Below are 19064 nucleotides of genomic sequence, written 5' to 3' on the forward strand. Positions count from 1 at the left end.
TGGACATAGAACAAATGTTTCACAGCTTCGTTGTGAAAGAAGACCACAGGAACTTTCTCCGCTTTCTGTGGTACGAGGACAACGATCCTAGGAACGACATATGTGAGTACCGCATGAAGGTTCACGTATTCGGGAACAGTCCCTCTCCTGCGGTGGCAATCTATGGTCTCAGACGTGCTGCAGCTCATGGTGAAGAAGAATTTGGGTCTGACGCCAAACAGTTCATCGAAAGAGAGTTCTACGTTGACGACGGACTCCTGTCAAGGCCCACAGCACGTGAAGCCATCGACCTACTGAAGCGGACACAGGAGATGCTTGCTGTGTCGAACCTGCGACTTCACAAAGTTGCTTCCAACAGCCAGGAGGTTATGGAAGCATTCTCTGCTGAGGACCGAGCAAAGGGACTCAAAGACCTAAACTTGGATGTCGATCCCACTCCTATTCAACGGAGCCTTGGAGTGAGTTGGGATCTGAAGAAAGATGTCTTCACGTTTCAAGTAGCAGAATCCACAAAGCCTTTCACACGTAGGGGTGTTCTAGCTACTGTCAACGGCCTCTTCGATCCACTTGGATTCGTTGCACCAGTTACGATACAGGGAAAGATCCTGTTACGAGAGCTCACAAACGAAGCCTCCGACTGGGACTCTCCTCTTCCTCCAGAAAGGGAAGATGAGTGGAACGCTTGGAGAAGCTCTCTTCAAGACCTCAGGCAGTTGGAGATCCCAAGAACCTATTCTGCTTCTACAATCTCAACAGCCATAAGAAAGGAGCTACACGTGTTCTCAGACGCTTCAGTGAAGGCTATTGCAGCAGTCGCCTATCTCCAAGTAATTGATGTTGAGCAAAAATGTCAAGTAGGATTTGTCCTTGGAAAAGCTAAGTTAACTCCACAGTCGGCTCACACTATCCCAAGATTGGAGTTGGGAGCTGCCGTGTTGGGTGTGGAAGTCGCTGAGCTAGTCACAAGCGAGCTAGATATAGCTCTGGATGCTGTAAAGTTCTATACAGATAGCCGAGTTGTCCTAGGATACATCAGCAACCAGACAAGAAGGTTCTATGTATATGTGAGCAACAGAGTGCAGCGTATACGGCGGTCTTCTGAACCAACCCAGTGGCACTACATCTCCACAAGCCATCACCCAGCTGACCTTGGCACACGTTCTGTGCCTGCAGCTATGCTAGGTGAGACAACCTGGCTTAGAGGACCAACGTTTCTGCTACAAGTAGAGGAACCATCATCACCTGAAGTCTTTGACCTCATCAACCTGGACTCAGACATAGAGGTGCGGGCACACATCACCAACCTGCCCAACGACAGAACACACCTTGGATCTCACAGATTCGAGCGTTTTTCCTCATGGAAGCGACTTGTGAGAGCAACAAGTTCACTCATCCACATCGTGGAATCCTGTAAGGCTACCAGCAAAGATCAGGATCAAACTTGCAGTTCATGGCATCACTGCAAGCAGCCTCGCACAGCTGAAGAACTGACAAAAGCTGAACTCATCATCATCAAATGCGTGCAAGGAGAGGCTTACAAGGACGAACTTGTGTGCATAGCAAGTGGAAAGGACATCTCAAGAAGTAGTCCTCTGAAGAAACTCAATCCCTATTGCGACGAAGAAGGCCTCCTGAGAATAGGGGGACGGCTCAGACATTCAGATCTCGCCTACAAGGAAAAACACCCTCTTGTTATTCCGGGACGGAAACACATCGCAAAGCTACTTGTGGAACACCATCACCAAAGGGTGATGCACCAAGGCCGAGTCTTTACCGAAGGCGCTGTCCGCACTGCAGGGTACTGGATCATGGGAGCAAGACGAATGATCAAAGGCATCCTTCACGACTGTGTAACCTGCAAGAAGCTCAGAGGCAGAGTGGCGGAACAGATAATGGCCGACCTACCTGTTGATCGCCTGAGTACTGAACCCCCATTCACCTACGTGGGACTGGACGTCTTCGGCCCCTGGCATGTAAGCACAAGACGCACAAGAGGAGGACAGGCAAACAGTAAAAGATGGGCTGTTCTTTTCACATGTCTAAGTACGCGCGCTGTCCACATCGAATTGATTGAGTCAATGGACACATCATGCTTTATCAATGCGCTACGCAGGTTCTTTAGTCTAAGAGGACCTGCCAAACAGATTAGATCAGATTGTGGAACAAATTTCACAGGCGCATGCAGAGAGCTGAACATTCTGCTGACCGACCCCAACATGCCTAGCATTCGAAAGTACCTGGGAGAAGAGGGCTGCTCATGGGTCTTCAACCCACCTCATTCATCCCACATGGGAGGCTCCTGGGAAAGGATGATAGGGATATCAAGGCGCATACTTGACTCCATGCTGCTCAAGGCTTGCCCTTCTCGCCTGACTCATGAAGTTCTCTCCACCCTGATGGCAGAGGTTACAGCCATAATCAACGCCAGACCTCTCACCCCCATCTCAATGGATCCAGACTCTCCTTTTCTTCTAACACCAGCTATGCTTCTTACGCAGAAGATGTGCACTCCACTTCCTCCTCCGGGAAATTTTAGTGATATGGACCTCCACAGACAGCAGTGGAAACAGGTTCAGCACCTTGCAAATACTTTCTGGAGCCGATGGAGACATGAATACCTCACGACACTACAGAGTCGCAGCAAGTGGCAAGAGGAACGTCCGAACCTTAAAGTAGGGGATTTGGTCCTTCTCAAAGATGCTCAAGCTAAGCGCAACGACTGGCCCTTAGGACTAGTCAGCCAGACATTCCCTGACAAGGACGGGAAGATCAGAAGAATCGAAGTGAAGATCACCAAACATGGGACGGCTAAAACGTTCTTGAGACCAATATCTGAGACAGTGCTTCTCATGTCGCCAAAGGACTGAGTATCCCTGAGTTAGTTCATAGTGGTATTTCCTCCATACCAGACGGGGAGTGTCATGGTTTCTTAGGTTTTCATTTTAGAGACATCTAGTGGACATTTTATGACATTACATTTGTTACTGCCTTTATTCAGTTTCGGTTTTGATTAGTCACATGACGAACATTAGTCACATGACGTGAGCACACTGTTCAGACGTGATAGCTCGTGCAACAGCTAGTTGAGAGAAAAAGCTCCGGAGAATCTCTTTGTTTACATTCTTGCCCTGGAAAAGGCTTTGCTTGTAAGTTGCCTTTTCTTTTCTTGTTTAACTACAATGTATAATGTATATGTTTATAAATACATAGCTTATATTATTTAAGTATAACTATTTGTATTGCTATATTGATATTATATGTTGGCTACATACTGTTGATGTTGAAAGTGTAACAGTATAGTTTTGAGCATTACAGTAATTGTACTCTTATGTTTATTTATAGTTTTACAAAATAACCAAACGACCACTCATGTTTCTGAGGGTTGAGTAAAGAACTAAACTTTACTCCAGCGTCTGAGGATTCATTTATGTGTCAGTGTGTGTTCGCTATCTGTGGAAGTTGCGCCCTGGTTACGCGCAGTGGGAACAGAATACGACCATTGACACCTTGCACAAGGAGGGCAAGACACAAAAGGTCATTGCTAAAGAGGCTGGCTGTTCACAGAGCTCTGTGTCCAAGCAAATTAATAGAGAGGCGAAGGGAAGGAAAAGATGTGGTAGAAAACAGGGTACAAGCAATAGGGATAACTGCACCCTGGAGAGGATTGTGAAACAAAGCCGATTCAAAAATGTGGGGGAGATTCACAAAGATTCACAAAGATTCACAGCTGGAGTCAGTGCTTCAAGAACCACCACACACCGACGTATGCAAGACATGGGTTTCAGCTGTCGCATTCCTTGTGTCAAGCCACTCTTGAACAAGAGACAGCGTCAGAAGTGTCTCGCCCCTACGCTAAAGACAAAAAGGACTGGACTGCTGCTGAGTGGTCCAAAGTTATGTTCTCTGATGAACGTACATTTTGCATTTCCTTTGGAAATCAAGGTCCCAGAGTCTGGAGGAAGAGAGGAGAGGCACAGAATCCACGTTGCTTGAAGTCCAGTGTAAAGTTTCCACCGTCAGTGATGGTTTGGGGTGCCATGTCATCTGCTGGTGTTGGTCCACTGTGTTTTCTGAGGTCCAGGGTCAACGCAGCCGTCTACCAGGACGTTTTAGAGCACTTCATGCTTCCTGCTGCTGACCAACTTTATGGAGATGCAGATTTCATTTTCCAACAGGACTTGGCACCTGCACACAGTGCCAAAGATACCAGTAGGCTACCTGGTTTAAGGACCATGGTATCCCTGTTCTTAATTGGCCAGTAAACTCGCCTGACCTTAGCCCCATAGAAAATCTATGGGGTATTGTGAAGAGGAAGATGCGATGCGCCAGACCCAACAATGCAGAAGAGCTGAAGGCCACTATCAGAGCAACCTGGGCTCTCATAACACCTGAGCAGTGCCACAGACTGATGGACTCCATGCCACGCCGCATTGCTGCAGTAATTCAGGCATAAGGAGCCCCAACTAAGTATTGAGTGCTGTACATGCTTATACTTTCCATGTTCATACTTTTCAGTTGGCCAACATTTAAAAAAAAAAACTTGTTTTGTATTGGTCTTAAGTAATATTCTAATTTTCTGAGATACTGAATTTGGGGTGTTCATTAGTTGTCAGTAATAATCATCAAAATTAAAAGCAATAAACACTTGAAATATATCAGTCTGTGTGGAATGAATGTATACATTATACAAGTTTCACTTTTTGAATGGAATTACTGAAATAAATCAACTTTTTGATGATATTCTAATTATATGACCAGCACCTGTATATCACGTGGTCAAAGGCACAAGCCACAGCTGACAAGAAATCTAATTTAACAATTCTTTGAACAACTTACTTTAAGTTAGGGTTAGGGCTTGGGCTGGTGGTGTAGATCTACAAATCATTCAACATGAGTGAATAGACCACGTTGCAGGTGTCCATCGATGTATTATAGCTGTTAAGTATTCCTATACTGTACATATTTTTGGTTGACACTTGCTAATGTGACACCACTAGCCTTGTGATGCAGGTGTGAAAGACCTGTAACAATTAGTCAGAATCACGAGGACACAAACCCATGCAAAAGTAATGACGTTTAATTCAAATAAAACCATGCACAGGTCACCGTCACCCAAACTAGATTCACCCCGTTATAAAATAAACATCTAAAGCCATACATTGCATTCAGTGGGCTCACTGTATTATGAGATGACCTCAATGAGTATACACAGATCAGCCCTAAGATAAAACAGAAACAAAACAGAACACAAGTCATCATTCTCCACACAGGCCACCGTACTATGGTGAGCCTGAAAAGGTGCTGAGCACAGACGAGGACCAATTTGAACACCATGTACTTACAAGAGGAAGCAAGAAGATGAATCTTTATTCCCCCCCCCACCCCCCAGAATATTTGCTCTATTCAATTATCACAAAGCGCAATGAACCATATGGCACAGAGGACACGTTTTATAATGTGAGAGGGTGTTGAACTGAGTGCCCTTTTTACCCAAATATCTAAGCCCCATGTACCGTACATGCACTAAGGCCCAAGAAATAATTCACATAATCGGGATAGATAAACTGGTTACTCGTTTGAGACCAATGCAGTCGGAAATAAACATGAACCAACTTAATTCCCTCTTGTCGGTTTGCCACGGGCGGCTACAGCTAAGCGATGTTTGGGTACATTTCCCTTGATTAGCTTTCAGGAAACAGACACTGGCAGTCATTGTTGTCGATCCCACACCGCGTCTCCTGACCTACCATGTCTTACTGAGGGAACAGAACCACTTTAACTAGAATAACTAGAATCACAGCTAAAGGCCACAGCAGAATGCTATAACATCCATATTTCAATGGGGCGACAGAAGTGTTGTTTTTCCTTTGCAGAGCAGCAAGTTGTCTCCAATCCCACCCCAGTTACACCTACAGTACATAGGAAATGCCACCACACTTGGTTGAAGAATCCAGCACACACATAATATAGGTACACTCAATAAGATCATTTATGTTATTTTTACAATCTGGATGTAGAACACAAAGATAATAAAAAACAAAATTAGTAAGATGTACAGTATGTTGTATATTATAATGTCTGGTCTGCACGGTGAGAGGTGGGGGGAGGAGGTGGAGTCCACCGGTGCATCCATCTCTCTGCCCAAAGAGAAGCTCCCGAGAGAGGAAGTGGGCGTGGTTTAGGACAGAAGGTGTCAGGGCCCTGGCAAAGAGGGGTTATGTGAGAATGGAGTTTTCAAGAGTCTTGGGAAAAAAAATAGGGGCACAATGCTGTATGTGTGTGTGTGTGTGTGTGTGTTTACATATGTGAGGATGTGTGTACGCATGAGTGTTGGGGGAGGAAGCATCAGTATGTGTTTGTAATCATTTAGGGGTAGGGGAGGGTGGGTGGGTGTGTATGTATGTATGTGTGTTTTGGATGGAGGGGACAGTGGTGGATTGTTGCGCAGGGGGGCTCAGTTGCTGAACATCTGGCCCTCTGGTGGCTGGGGGAGCTTCATGTTCTCTTTGCACATCATGAGACGCCTGAGCTCTTGCAGCACCACACGGATACTGTACGAGTTCTGCCACTTAGCCAGCGCTGCCACCGCCCGCGTGTCCACCTGGGGGGGAGGGCAGAGCAGAGGGACACACTGAATGCTATTACATCACCTCGACAGATCATGACTACTGGCTGAAATCTGACACTCTACCCTTCTCCCAAAATGGGCACACTCTTGTTCTTTTCTCCATTTTGGATTTGGTTGTGTGTAAGATTGGGCTAGAGGGAGATTATAGCCCAATCCCAATTCACCCCTTGTCCCAACCCCTCCGTTTTGCTCGTTCATGTGTAGGGGTAGGGTGTACTGATTCTAGTTCAGATAAAGCTGTAGGGCTACTGGGCCCTCCAAACTGAGCTTTATCAGATGCACATTCCAAAGCAGGGGTTAAAATCGAGTGTTGAAACCTCCCACAAAGGCTTGCGAATCATTGGGCAACATAGTGTCAAACACACAACCAACAAAAGGAAAACTCAAATGTAATTATGCTCTTTGTTAGTAAAGATTTACAAAATTATAATAGCCATTGTATTATTAGTTTAATGTCATTTCAATGTATTATAGGCCTTTTCTTTATAACAAACATAACACTTTTTTTGCTAGTATGCCGATGTCTCTAGCTATCTATCTAACATTACAACAATGTTTTAAGGCTGATTTGTGCCTGACAGTTCCGCATTTTGACATATTTCCATGTCGCATTTCCCCCCCTTTAGTGGCATATGATGCCCGAAATTTAACTAAAGTCCAGCCGCAAAGTTGTTGCACTTGTTACCACTCCTCTAATATCAGTGCAGACTGGCAGGATAAGAGCACGGATGGGAGCACTAGCCTACAGAGCACCGCTATTCTGTCATGAACTGGCCTGGTAATGAAGCATTATTCTTTTTTTATTTGATCGATTGATGGCATGAAACTTAAGTTGTGAACGAATTGCGAGCGTCCATGCTTTTCTATACTACTGATGACGTATCAGGGTCTTAAAGGGTTGTCCCATTTCACAAGGGAAGATTTCAACCACTACCCCTTGTAACTCTCTGAGGAGCAAGCCGAAGAGCAAGTGGTAATCGAAAACGAGGGGTAGGGGTACATTTTTAAAAATGGGATTGGGTCAATGTGACATTTCTTAGAATCCAATTCTTCTCAATTCAAGAAGGGGAGTGAACAAGTGCACACTTCGGCAAGAAGAGTATTGTCAGGGGGGTAGTGTAGAGCCACTGTCTTCCAAAAACAAAGGTGCTTTATTAACCCAGAACAACTGGATATGACCTAGGACGTCTTACTTACCGCACCGTTCGAGTTGTGCACGCCATTCAGATTTATCTTGGTCAAGAATCTGACATAAGGGGGAGAGTCTGGGTATCTGGGTCCACATTCTACTTTCAGACTGTATATCCTGTTCTCATAGATTGTCTGGAAAAAACAAGATGGTGGCAGGGGTTAGGAGCAGGAAATACAATATTGGCTCACAGAATCAACATCAGAGCCATCATCGCCACATTCTTCTTCTTCTTGACATCTGTCATGGTAACATAAAGCCTGCATAGATGGTAAACATGCAACTCAGCACTCTGAGATGTTTAATCATTGGACTAACAGAAAGCAAATTGGAACATTATTGTAGGGCGTGGCAAATGTGGCATTTGCCCTCTCACCCTAGGAGGCCCGAGGATCATTCCTGTCCAGCGAGTCAGTGTCATGTCGTCATCATCCTCCAACCCCCAGCTCACGGTCCCATCTCCAACACCTTTCTGGCCCTCCTCCAGCTCCTCCAGCAGCCGGAAGTTACGGGGAACTTTGATGCCTTGAAAGGTTCATAGCAGACAGTTTTCAGTGACACACGTCTCCAATGTAAAAGGCACAGTGCTCTACACAATGGGTCTTGCTTAATGACTCATACTGCTCTACTGAATACATGCGGACAGTTAAGCTTGACAAATCGAAAACGCCCAGCACTCAAATCAATTGACAGAACTACATTGAAAACTCATGTTCTCAACAAAGCTCCTAGGATATTGGAAAATCGCTACACTTATTTTAATACTGACGCCATGTACATCATGTATCTATTGTTTAGATGATGATTAAAACGCATTACGGGCTGGCCGTCTCCGCAGGTGAAGTGAAATGGCAGTCTTTTGAACCATTTCTAAATCAATGTTTTGTAAATATAATTTCAGGTATGCGTATATGTGAACCAACACTGCCTAACTACCAAATAGCCAAAATCTTGATACCCTGTAATGCTATACAATGTAATAATACTTTGGCTAAAAAGGTGCCAGAGAGCATATAGAAGCTAGTCAGCATGGTGTTGTATATAGAAGCTAGTTAGCATGGTGTTTTATATAGAAGCTAGTTAGCATGGTGTTTTATATAGAAGCCAGTCAGCATGGTGTTTTATATAGAAGCTAGTTAGCATGGTGTTACATATAGAAGCTAGTTAGCATGGTGTTACATATAGAAGCTAGTTAGCATGGTGTTTTACAGCTCATATAGAAGCTAGTTAGCATAGTTAGCATGGTGTTTTACAGCTCATATAGAAGCTAGTTAGCATGGTGTTTTATATAGAAGCTAGTTAGCATGGTGTTTTACACATATAGAAGCTAGTTAGCATGGTGTTTTATAAAGAAGCTAGTTAGCATGGTGTTTTATATAGAAGCTAGTTAGCATGGTGTTTTATATAGAAGCTAGTTAGCATGGTGTTTTATATAGAAGCTAGTTAGCATGGTGTTTTATATAGAAGCTAGTTAGCATGGTGTTTTATATAGAAGCTAGTTAGCATGGTGTTTCATATAGAAGCTAGTTAGCATGGTGTTTTATATAGAAGCTAGTTAGCATGGTGTTTTATATAGAAGCTAGTTAGCATGGTGTTTTATATAGAAGCTAGTTAGCATGGCGTTTTACACATATAGAAGCTAGTTAGCATGGTGTTTTATATAGAAGCTAGTTGGCATGGTGTTTTATATAGAAGTTAGTTAGCATGGTGTTTTATATAGAAGCTAGTTAGCATGGTGTTTTATATAGAAGCTAGTTAGCATGGTGTTTTATATAGAAGCTAGTTAGCATGGTGTTTTACATATAGAAGCTAGTTAGCATAGTTAGCATGGTGTTTTACAGCTCAGGGGTCTAAAATGGCAAACGTGTCGCGTGTATCCGTCGACGCCTTGCAATTAATGTCTGCAAGTCAACACAGGTCAACATAGGTTAGTTAGCTCCTCACAATGATATTACAAGTATGAACACCTCCCAGTGTCTGCCCAGTGAGCCTCGCAGTGTGATGTTGTTGTGTTGGTTCAGTAACCAGGCTAGCTGTTTATGCTAAGCTAAGCTGCTCAGCCCTGCAGACGTGACGCTGCAGATGACCAGGCTAGGTGGTGCTAGCTGTGCTAGCCAGGTTAGCATGCACCTACACGACCAGCTGACGGCCAGAGGAACCTGCCGTCACTAAACGAGACACCACTTTGCACATCACCTAGTTCAGTTCCTATTATCACTGCTTTATTTCATCTGGCAAAGTTTAAATGAATGTTAAGATCTATTCAAAGCGAGTTCAGCCCGTAACAAGCTAAGACAGCTAGCAGTTAGCAGTTAGCTAGCTACCCACCCACATCTGTTCTGACAGACGTTATCTACTGTTCCGGGTGCCAGGTGGCTTCTCTCTGGGACACCGTGTCGCTAGTAACATGTCATGTAGCTATGATAAGTACATTGTAATCCAACTAAATCAAATGGAGAATCGCATAATATGCGAACGTGTAATTCGTTTACCTGATCCGGCGGCGGCCGCCATCTTTGTCACTGTCTGCGGGGACGCGCACGTTCTCTGGTGCCCGTGCGTCGGTGTGCACACTTCCACAATTCACCTCATTCTATACGTCATAGGGTGAGGTCATTCTATACGTCATAGGGTGAGGTCATTCTATACGTATACGTCATAGGGTTAGGGCTATTCATTAACTGGCAAGGTTTTGGACCGCTGTATGTAGACTTGAGTTCATCTGAAATACAATTATTATAACCTTAGTTTTATTGGAACTATCAGAACTATCGTTATGGATAACCTATACATAAGGTTATTATTGTTACCAGTTACCACAGCAATATCAATATCTTAAACATTAACCCTTTAAGAAGAAGAACGTCATAGCCAAATTAAGGCACAAGAAGACCGGTTTGATGCTCAACTCAATAGCCGTGATAGGAGAGCAATGGGATCAATGATGTAGCGAGAATCAGAATGAAAATTGCTTTTATTACATCAATGTACCGTACGGGTACACAAACTCTTGGGTTCAAGTTATTCGACATTGACATTGCAGCAAAATACAGAATCAATAATACTAGAATAAATCAGAATACAAAATCAACAACCAACAATAGCAGCAATAATAGCAATAGCAGCTGAATACAAAATCAACAATAATAGAAGTAAAATAAGTAAGGTGATAATAAAAAAACAAGTAGAATGAGGTAATAAGGTAGGTAGGTAGGTAGGTAGATAAGTGCACAGCCGGGTGAGATTGCCAAGCAGCAGGTTGATAGATAGATAGATAGATAGATTTGATAAAAGCGTCAGCGAAATGGCATATCCTTCTATCAGTTTCTGATTTATGGGCCGGCTTTTATTCTCGTCAAACAGAATTCCTTCTTTTCTTACTATTGTCTTACTGAAAATCGTTTAAATGTGCAAGGATGAAATAACAACTCTTAAAACGTATGTTATATAATGTAGGCAGCCTATATGAATTTATGCCATGCCCATATATGGCACACTTTGCAATAACTGAGTTGAGTCGTGGACGCTGAGTTGAGTCGTAAGTGTTTACACTTACCTTTTTCAGTTTTTTTTCTTTTTTCTTTGACATATTCTGAAACTACAGATTGCAAACTTTCAAATGATGTCATACATTAAAAGTCCTATATTAGGTTTTCAGTCAGTTAAACTCTCCCTTGCATCACATCCTCCAAGGAACAGATGATTGTTGTAAATTAACAGGATTAAAGAAGTGTGAAACTGAAATAAACACAAAAGCATACATTAGTATACAATAGCTTACTCAAGTTGGTTACAGTTAACATAACTAATTCGTTATTTTGTAAGAAGGTAAAAAATATGATTTGTTTACCAAAATAATTAAATGTAAGATAATCAGAACTAATCAGATAGGTATTACATAGAACATCGCATTTATGCTAATCAGTGCATCTCGTATAAAAAATAATAGAGCCTATTCATAGTTTGCACGTGTCGTCACGGCATAATGGGAACGCCCACATGGCGGGCAAAACAAATCTTTCTTCCACTGCCTGCCAGCTATTTTATCAGGTTTTTAATGAGTTGTTTGACAAAATGCTGGACAGTTGCTGTGCAATCGGGTGCACTAACCGACGAGGAGACAACCCTGGGTTGGGCTTCTACAGAATTCCATCAGAAAAAGAAAACCCAGAGAGGAGAAGATTGTGGATTTGTGCTATTAGACGTGCCTCAGTCCCTGTGGAGGGCAAACCATCAAAGTACACGTCTCTGCAGCGAACATTTCAAAGATAAGCTCAAGTAAACACTGATTATTTTAATTATTTACTTAGCTACTTTACTCTATTATACTGAGCCAATTACCACTATTGCACTACGACTATGTCGTATCATATTGTTATTTATTGTTTTTGTTTGCTAAGCACCGTGGATGAGAGGGAAACGCAATTTCAGCCCTCTGTATGTTAGTACATATATTGGATTGACAATAAAGCTGACTTTGACTTTGACTAATTATTCTATTTTTAGTCATTATCTTTGCATAATCGTTCTGACATGGTTTGTTTTTGTGGACGCTACCAGCTTGGAGTTGGTTGTGTAGGAGGGTATTCCACGAAAGGCGATTAACTCTGATCCAGGTTTAAATCAGATCCGGGCGCTAATTGAGGCTTGCGGTCGGTTCCATCAATGTGGCTCAAATAATTCGCTGTTTGGTTGCTATGCAAGTAATTCTGGTCCCGAGCAGACTTATGGCGCTTTTCCACTACAGGGCCAGCCCGGGTCAGCCTGGGCTGGCCCGGTTTATTATCCTTTTTCCACTGCCAAAAGTACCCGTGCCATTTCTGGTACCCGTGCCGAACAAGAACTAAAATAGTTCTTGTTCGGGATGGGTAGCTAAAGTTGGGGAAAGGTACTTTTTTGCCAGGCTGCGTGTGACGTGTGACGCTGCACACCGTTGATTGGTCAATGGAAATCGTCATCCCATGTTCATAGATTTCTTCTCTAACCGCCATCTTTAAATACCACAACAGATTTCGCTCTAGGTAAATGTCACTTACTGTTTCTGTAATAGCTTATTAATAAAGATTCAAAAAATTATGCTGACCATCGTATTATCTTAGTTTAATGTCATTTCAATGCATCATATAACTTTTATTTACAACAAGCATAACAAAAAAAATCGCTATTATGGCTATGTGCTGTGCCTATGCTGTCCCTCAGTCCAGCGCGCTTCATCACCCCCCTTCTAAAACTGCCATCTCCCCTTTTCATCCCTTATGTCATTTTATCAATGAACATTGTATTAATGTTATTTCAACATTTAAACCTCTTTCACACATCATTCCCTGTAACTTCAATGGAATCCCAAGCTGTGCCGTCCAGGCATTTTCGCCGTTCACTCGCCGTTCACTCGCCGTTCACTCAGCCAAATGCAGATTCGCGTCCTGCTCCCTTTATCCCTGTTTGCGAAATCTAAACTACAAATCTACTCGAACTGAAAGCGGCAAGTAACAGGCACGTAACATCCATATGCTGTAAAAATAAATATAATTGACTACCAGCAAGACAGTGCTTGAGCCCCGCGCCCCGCGTCATTCCAATGAGAGAAGCACACACAACACACAGAGCACACACAATGAGAGAAGCACAGCCTTTCCAGAGAAATACATCGCTCCCTGTATAACGTTATATATCTAACGTTACATGTTTTAAGGCTGATCTGTGCATGATGGTGCTGCATTTTGACATAATTCTTCTCGTATTTCCCCCCGTTGTGCTGTGCTGTGCCGTTCCATATTCCAGCGCTTCATCATCCCCCTTCTAAAACTGCCATCACCCCTTTCCATCCCTGGCGTCATTTTATCAATGAACGTGGTATTATACATATTTACATATTACATATTTGTTGTTATTTATGGAAGTGTCCGGTTGCTGGAGGAACCAGGACGCCGGCTACACTGCACAGTTTAGCCCGAAATAGAGAGAGTGCTTTATCCCGCTAATAGAATACAGTTCCAGTAATAACACTTTTATGTCTATATTGTAATCATTCTCTTCATCTGTTTTCAAATGTTGATCTATTTATATCGATCTATTCTTGCCAATTCCTTATTACCAGTGGAAAGGGGGAACACTTTAGGACTTTCCGTTCAACTGAGGAATTTATGGAACTCGCGTAGAGTTCATCTCGCATTTCCCCCGTTGATGTGACGAACTGAAAGCGGCAAGTAATAGGCACTTAACGTTACATGTTTTAAGGCTGATCTGTGCATGATAGTGCTTCATTTTGACATAATTCTTATCGCATTTCCCCTGTTGAGCTGTATAGCGGCACTTATTACAGTGAAGTGCTCTTATGACACGTAACTCCACCTATAGTCCCGGGTCGCTCAGTATAATGGAGAAGCGTTTCTGAAAGCACGGCACGGCACGGCACGGATGCAAATGCGGCCCGGTTCGGGTCAGTAGTGGAAAAGCGCCATTACAGGCTGGTTTAGGTAATGCGTGCGTCAAACAATTTCTCACAGGTGGAAACTACATCCCGAACGACAGTTCCTCAAGTGTCTTTTAGGAAATATTAGTTCCCACTTCACACGAGATAGATAGATAGTTTGACTGTGTGATAGATAGATAATTTGATATTTTGAAAATGTGATCGATCGATAGATAGATAGTTTGATTGTGTGATAGATAACGTGATATTTTGAAAGTGTGATAGATAAATAAATTAAAAAGTGTAAAAAATAAAATAAAATAGGTATGTCTATCAACTTGCATTGCCATCATTACAGCAGTGTGGCTGGTGCAGGGGTTAAGGCAGCCAGCTAGAGTTCCGAAGGCTGCGGGTTCGAAACTTGATTTAACTTTTTTTTTAACCGAAGCCTTCATGCAAATCGATTTACAATATATATATATATCTAAGTGAATCATCTATCCATCAATAATCATAAGAAAAAATAATCTATGCCAAATCCAGGGTCCAGTTAGAAGAACATAATTTACTCAGAAAGGCTTCAAACACCATTGTAATCGTGTCAGTTCTTGTAAATTAGCCTGCACCATCATTTTATAGCCTATATACTTTTTTAGATGAGATTTTAGATTAGATTCAGACAACGAAATGCAATAAAAAGTGTGTCTGAAGAGGGATTTGAACCACCGTCTTAAAATGACGAATAAATACCATGGCAGTGGTCAATACCAGGCCATCATGACGATATGACAGTTTGTAGCCTGCTGCTGATATCACCACAGTAGTAAATATTCATTAATTAAAATATGAACATATAACAATAACTGGGGCTAGTATGACCTACGCATTTAATCGGTCAGCAATTTCTTGCCAAACCATTTCCCTCGCCTTGTTAATTGCGGCAGTATTACACTATTTTACATCTTATTTGTCGTCTTCATAAAGATCAATCTTCATTTCGACAGTTCGACTCTTAGGGGCTCTTTATGTCTGCGTGCACGCGCCCATATCAAGGATTTCTAAGCCGGTGTTCTGTGAACACTCATGACACAAGCCTGATCCTCGTTCGAGGAATCACCTGAGGCTTGAATTCCAATCCTGAGTTGGCTGATCGCAGCATTTATTTTTATCGCCGATATACTACATACTATATACTAACGTTTGTGGAACAGCCCCCAGGTCCTTTAGTTAGCTAGCTAACATTAGCATTATTGACAATAATAGCAGCAAGCACAATAACAACCAACTTGTCCGTCTGAAGCTACAATACTATGATCATTTGTGACTGGGCTACAGGCAGTCAAATACTAGGCGAACATGTGTGTAAGACACAAATAAACTTGGATTTCATGCATTTCAAGTGGCATCTTTGTAATCATGACGACGTAGACTAAGAATGCATTTCACCATGTAGATTCCCAATATAGTGGAAATACCACGGCTCATCTGTGATCAGACTTAGCTGGGGTGCTGCAGCTGAAGAGTATCAAATAGAGTACAAAAAAACAGCATCTGCACACTCAAATCTGTGCAAAAAACGATGTTTATTGCAAACTTTCGGACAATGTACCCAGCTGTATGACGAGTTTGTATGACACAGTTTGACGAGGCTCTAAATCCAGTAGCCCATTCGGCGGTAACCCGCCCCATCTGGCAACCCTGGACGCGCAATGCATTTTGTGGATTCAGTACCCATAGGTGAAAGTGGGCCGGAACGGTCCGGTGCGGCGTTCCGGCAAGACTTTCTGTGCCGGAACGCCGTTGGGGGAAGAGATGCAGCTGCCTGTCAATCAAAATCCGATTGCTGCAGAGTGCAGAAGCAATCACGATTCACGATCCATAATTTCCAACAAGGAAACACATGGCTGACGTTATGTTTCGTTGCGTCTATTTTAATACCTTTGAAAAGGACATGTTAACCCGCTTTACAGTAGACCCGACGCGACGCGACGTGGTTGGGTGGGCAGCACTGGGCACTGAGACAGTCCGACCGGGATTACAGTCGCGCCGTATGGAAGCATATAGTGGACCAAATTCAAATGTTAATGCAATTTGAGATTGCATTTGTATGTTCCACTTTTGCATGCATTCTTTCAGACAATATTCAAATTCAAATGCAATTCTAATGATTCGCATTTTCATTTTCATGTACCTGATGTGCACATTCGCTGTCAATATTAAAATGATAATGCAAAGCCATTTGACATTTAATTTTCAAAGTCATGCGCTGCTTTGTAACTGACAAAACTGACAAGTTCATTCTAATGTAAAAATTACTATGCAATCCCAAAATAGCATATTCATTTGCCACTTTTGCCTGCGTTATTTGAGTCAATATTCAAATTGTAATGCAATAATGTGATACGCAATTGCATTTACATGTTCTAGTAAACACATCCGCTTTGTAGCTGACAAAATTCAAATTTTCATTCTAATGTGAAAATGACTATGCAATCCCAAAATAGCATATTCATTTGCCATTTTTGCCTGCGTTATTTGAGTCAATATTCAAATTGTAATGCAATAATGTGATTAGCAATTGCATTTATATGTTCTAGGAAACACATCCGCTCATTAGAATTGCATTTGAATTTGAATATTGTCTGAAAGAATGCATGCAAAAGTGGAACATGCAAATGCAATCTCAAATTGCATTAACATTTGAACTTAGTCCACTATATGCTTCCATAAGCAAGCCGTGTTGCCAGATTGGGCTACTTTTGGTCACACTGGACGGGTGGATTCGGCAGTTTGTAGACTGGTTGGGCTGGAAATTGTCAATTCCATCTGGCAACCCTGGTAGCAAAATATGTGCATACGTATCTGGTAGCCTACTGGTACTTTCAAATCGCATCGTATTATTATTATTATTATTATTAATAATAATAATTACAATTTACAATACAAATACAACAATTGGAGGTCCCTCAAAGAAAATTTGGGCGCACTGCGCGTGCACAACATCAACCTCCAAGGCTTGATTTTGACCCAGGAAAAACCCTGGTATGTACTGTATAACATGATAGCCATCTATGCACTGTATATAAGATGATGACCAAGGGTCTTTCTGCTGCTGACCAAGGGGTTGAGTTCACTTGATGAGGCCCAATTTTGTTTTAGACTCTGTAGGCTACTGTATTTGTTTATTAAGACTTAAGATATATTATCTGAATTTCTCTTGTTTTATCAAATGTTCCAATTATTTTCATTTCTTGTGCTGGTTTAAAATTGCAGGAAACTAGCACAAATAATTGTGTGGGAGAGAGGGGCCGCCGCTACCAAAACGTGCACAGTTTTGGGTCGCTCCACCACCAAAAACTCTCACTCCAAACTTTTGGTGAAACATGGCAGCCCTAAAGTGTTTCTAATTTCGACACCAACACCACGATGTGTGTGTTCAGGGATGCATGAAGCTGGGGGCAGGAGGAGAACAATATGAAACGATGAAGGTTGGGGTAGTAGCCTATAGTTCCTGTAAGAAACTCAAACCACTTTCACCCCTGTCAGTACCCCAGAAGTGTCCAGTCGTATCATACTTAAATCATTTTTAGAAATCGAGTATATATAGAGCTCCGGACGTCACGTGACTCGACTCACGAAACGTTGTTTACGGCACCATATTGGCAGAACAGAAAACCTGCGGCCGCAGCGGGATATACTTGAGTGCCAGTGGCAACTTCAGACCATCAGAGTTTATGTCCCACTTCACCGACCAAGACAAAGAACGCTACATCGCTAAACTAAATAGATTGAACATCACCGACCCTTATAACCCCGGCGTACTATTCAAGCCATTAGAAAACGAAAACGCAAGCTAGCTGCTAGCTGTCTGCTAGGCTAAGTTAACCTTAGGTAACGTTACGTCCCGTTACATGTGGCCTAATCTCACCCAGAGTTATATTACTTAGAATCGCTTCACCTAGCAAACAGTATAAGTAAGTAAAGCAAACAGTATGCCTATAGTTGAATCAGCACTGTGCAATTTATAACATGTTGTCTTTCTAGTTTGCCTTACATTAACATTGCTTTAACAGTTGTCACCCCACACAGTATTAGGCTCTCTGCATTCAGAGCATGGCATACTTGTGTCCTATAAAAACATGCAATCAAGGGACAGCAAAAAACATGGAATATGTCACAAGCATCAGCTTTATTTCACTTTTGAACATCCTCAGTAGCATGTCACACCTGTTGGGACAGTTTAGGTGTTCACTGGAAGGGTACAACAGACTCACAAGCATTTGTAAGAGTACAGCATACAGTATACAGACTGGATAACATAAGCTTCTAAGACTGACGTTAGCTAATACTAACGTTATTTGCCGGCCTTCTGCAAACGTATCTGAGACCAAACCGGGCTACTTAACTGCAAGAGATCCTCCGGCAAGAGAATATGTCCACTATGCAGTGAAATCGGCGAAAATTAGCTTCAAAATTCATTAATAATAATGGAAGACAAGACGCTCTCCCGCTTTCTACTACCACTTCTACTCTGCCAAAATGGCGGCGTTAAGGACCCTTATTCGGATTTTCGGGTTGCGTGACGTCAACTCCCGGAGCTGAGACATGCAGGCAGACAGGCAGGCAGTCAGACAGATATTTTTTCTACTGATTTCAGGGATAGTGATGAGATTCCATGGGTGCAAGGAGAGGATGAGGTTGTAGCAACAGGGGGTGAGGTAGCAGATGAGGATGATGAGGTTGTAGCAGCAGGGGGTCAGGGTGAGGTAGCAGATGAGGATGATGAGGTTGTAGCAGCAGAGGGTCAGGGTGAGGTAGCAGATGAGGATGATGAG

The 19064-nt window shown here is 42.6% G+C and overlaps 1 protein-coding gene across 1 annotated transcript; it reads right to left on the reverse strand.

The window, feature by feature from the left end:
• Positions 1-5062: 5062 nt before the first annotated feature.
• ube2v1 (ubiquitin-conjugating enzyme E2 variant 1) lies at positions 5063-10416 on the reverse strand. Its single transcript, XM_080545575.1, has 4 exons — positions 10310-10416; positions 8194-8342; positions 7826-7951; positions 5063-6601 (listed from the first exon to the last, which is right to left on the reverse strand). Exons 1-4 carry the CDS (start codon positions 10329-10331, stop codon positions 6455-6457), a joined length of 444 nt encoding a protein of 147 aa, XP_080401701.1. The 5' UTR covers positions 10332-10416; the 3' UTR covers positions 5063-6454.
• Between the last annotated feature and the right edge of the window lie 8648 nt (positions 10417-19064).

This window comes from Nansenia antarctica, assembly GCF_963989245.1.
Source record: "Nansenia antarctica genome assembly, chromosome: 15".
NCBI classification, from domain to species: domain Eukaryota; kingdom Metazoa; phylum Chordata; class Actinopteri; order Argentiniformes; family Microstomatidae; genus Nansenia; species Nansenia antarctica.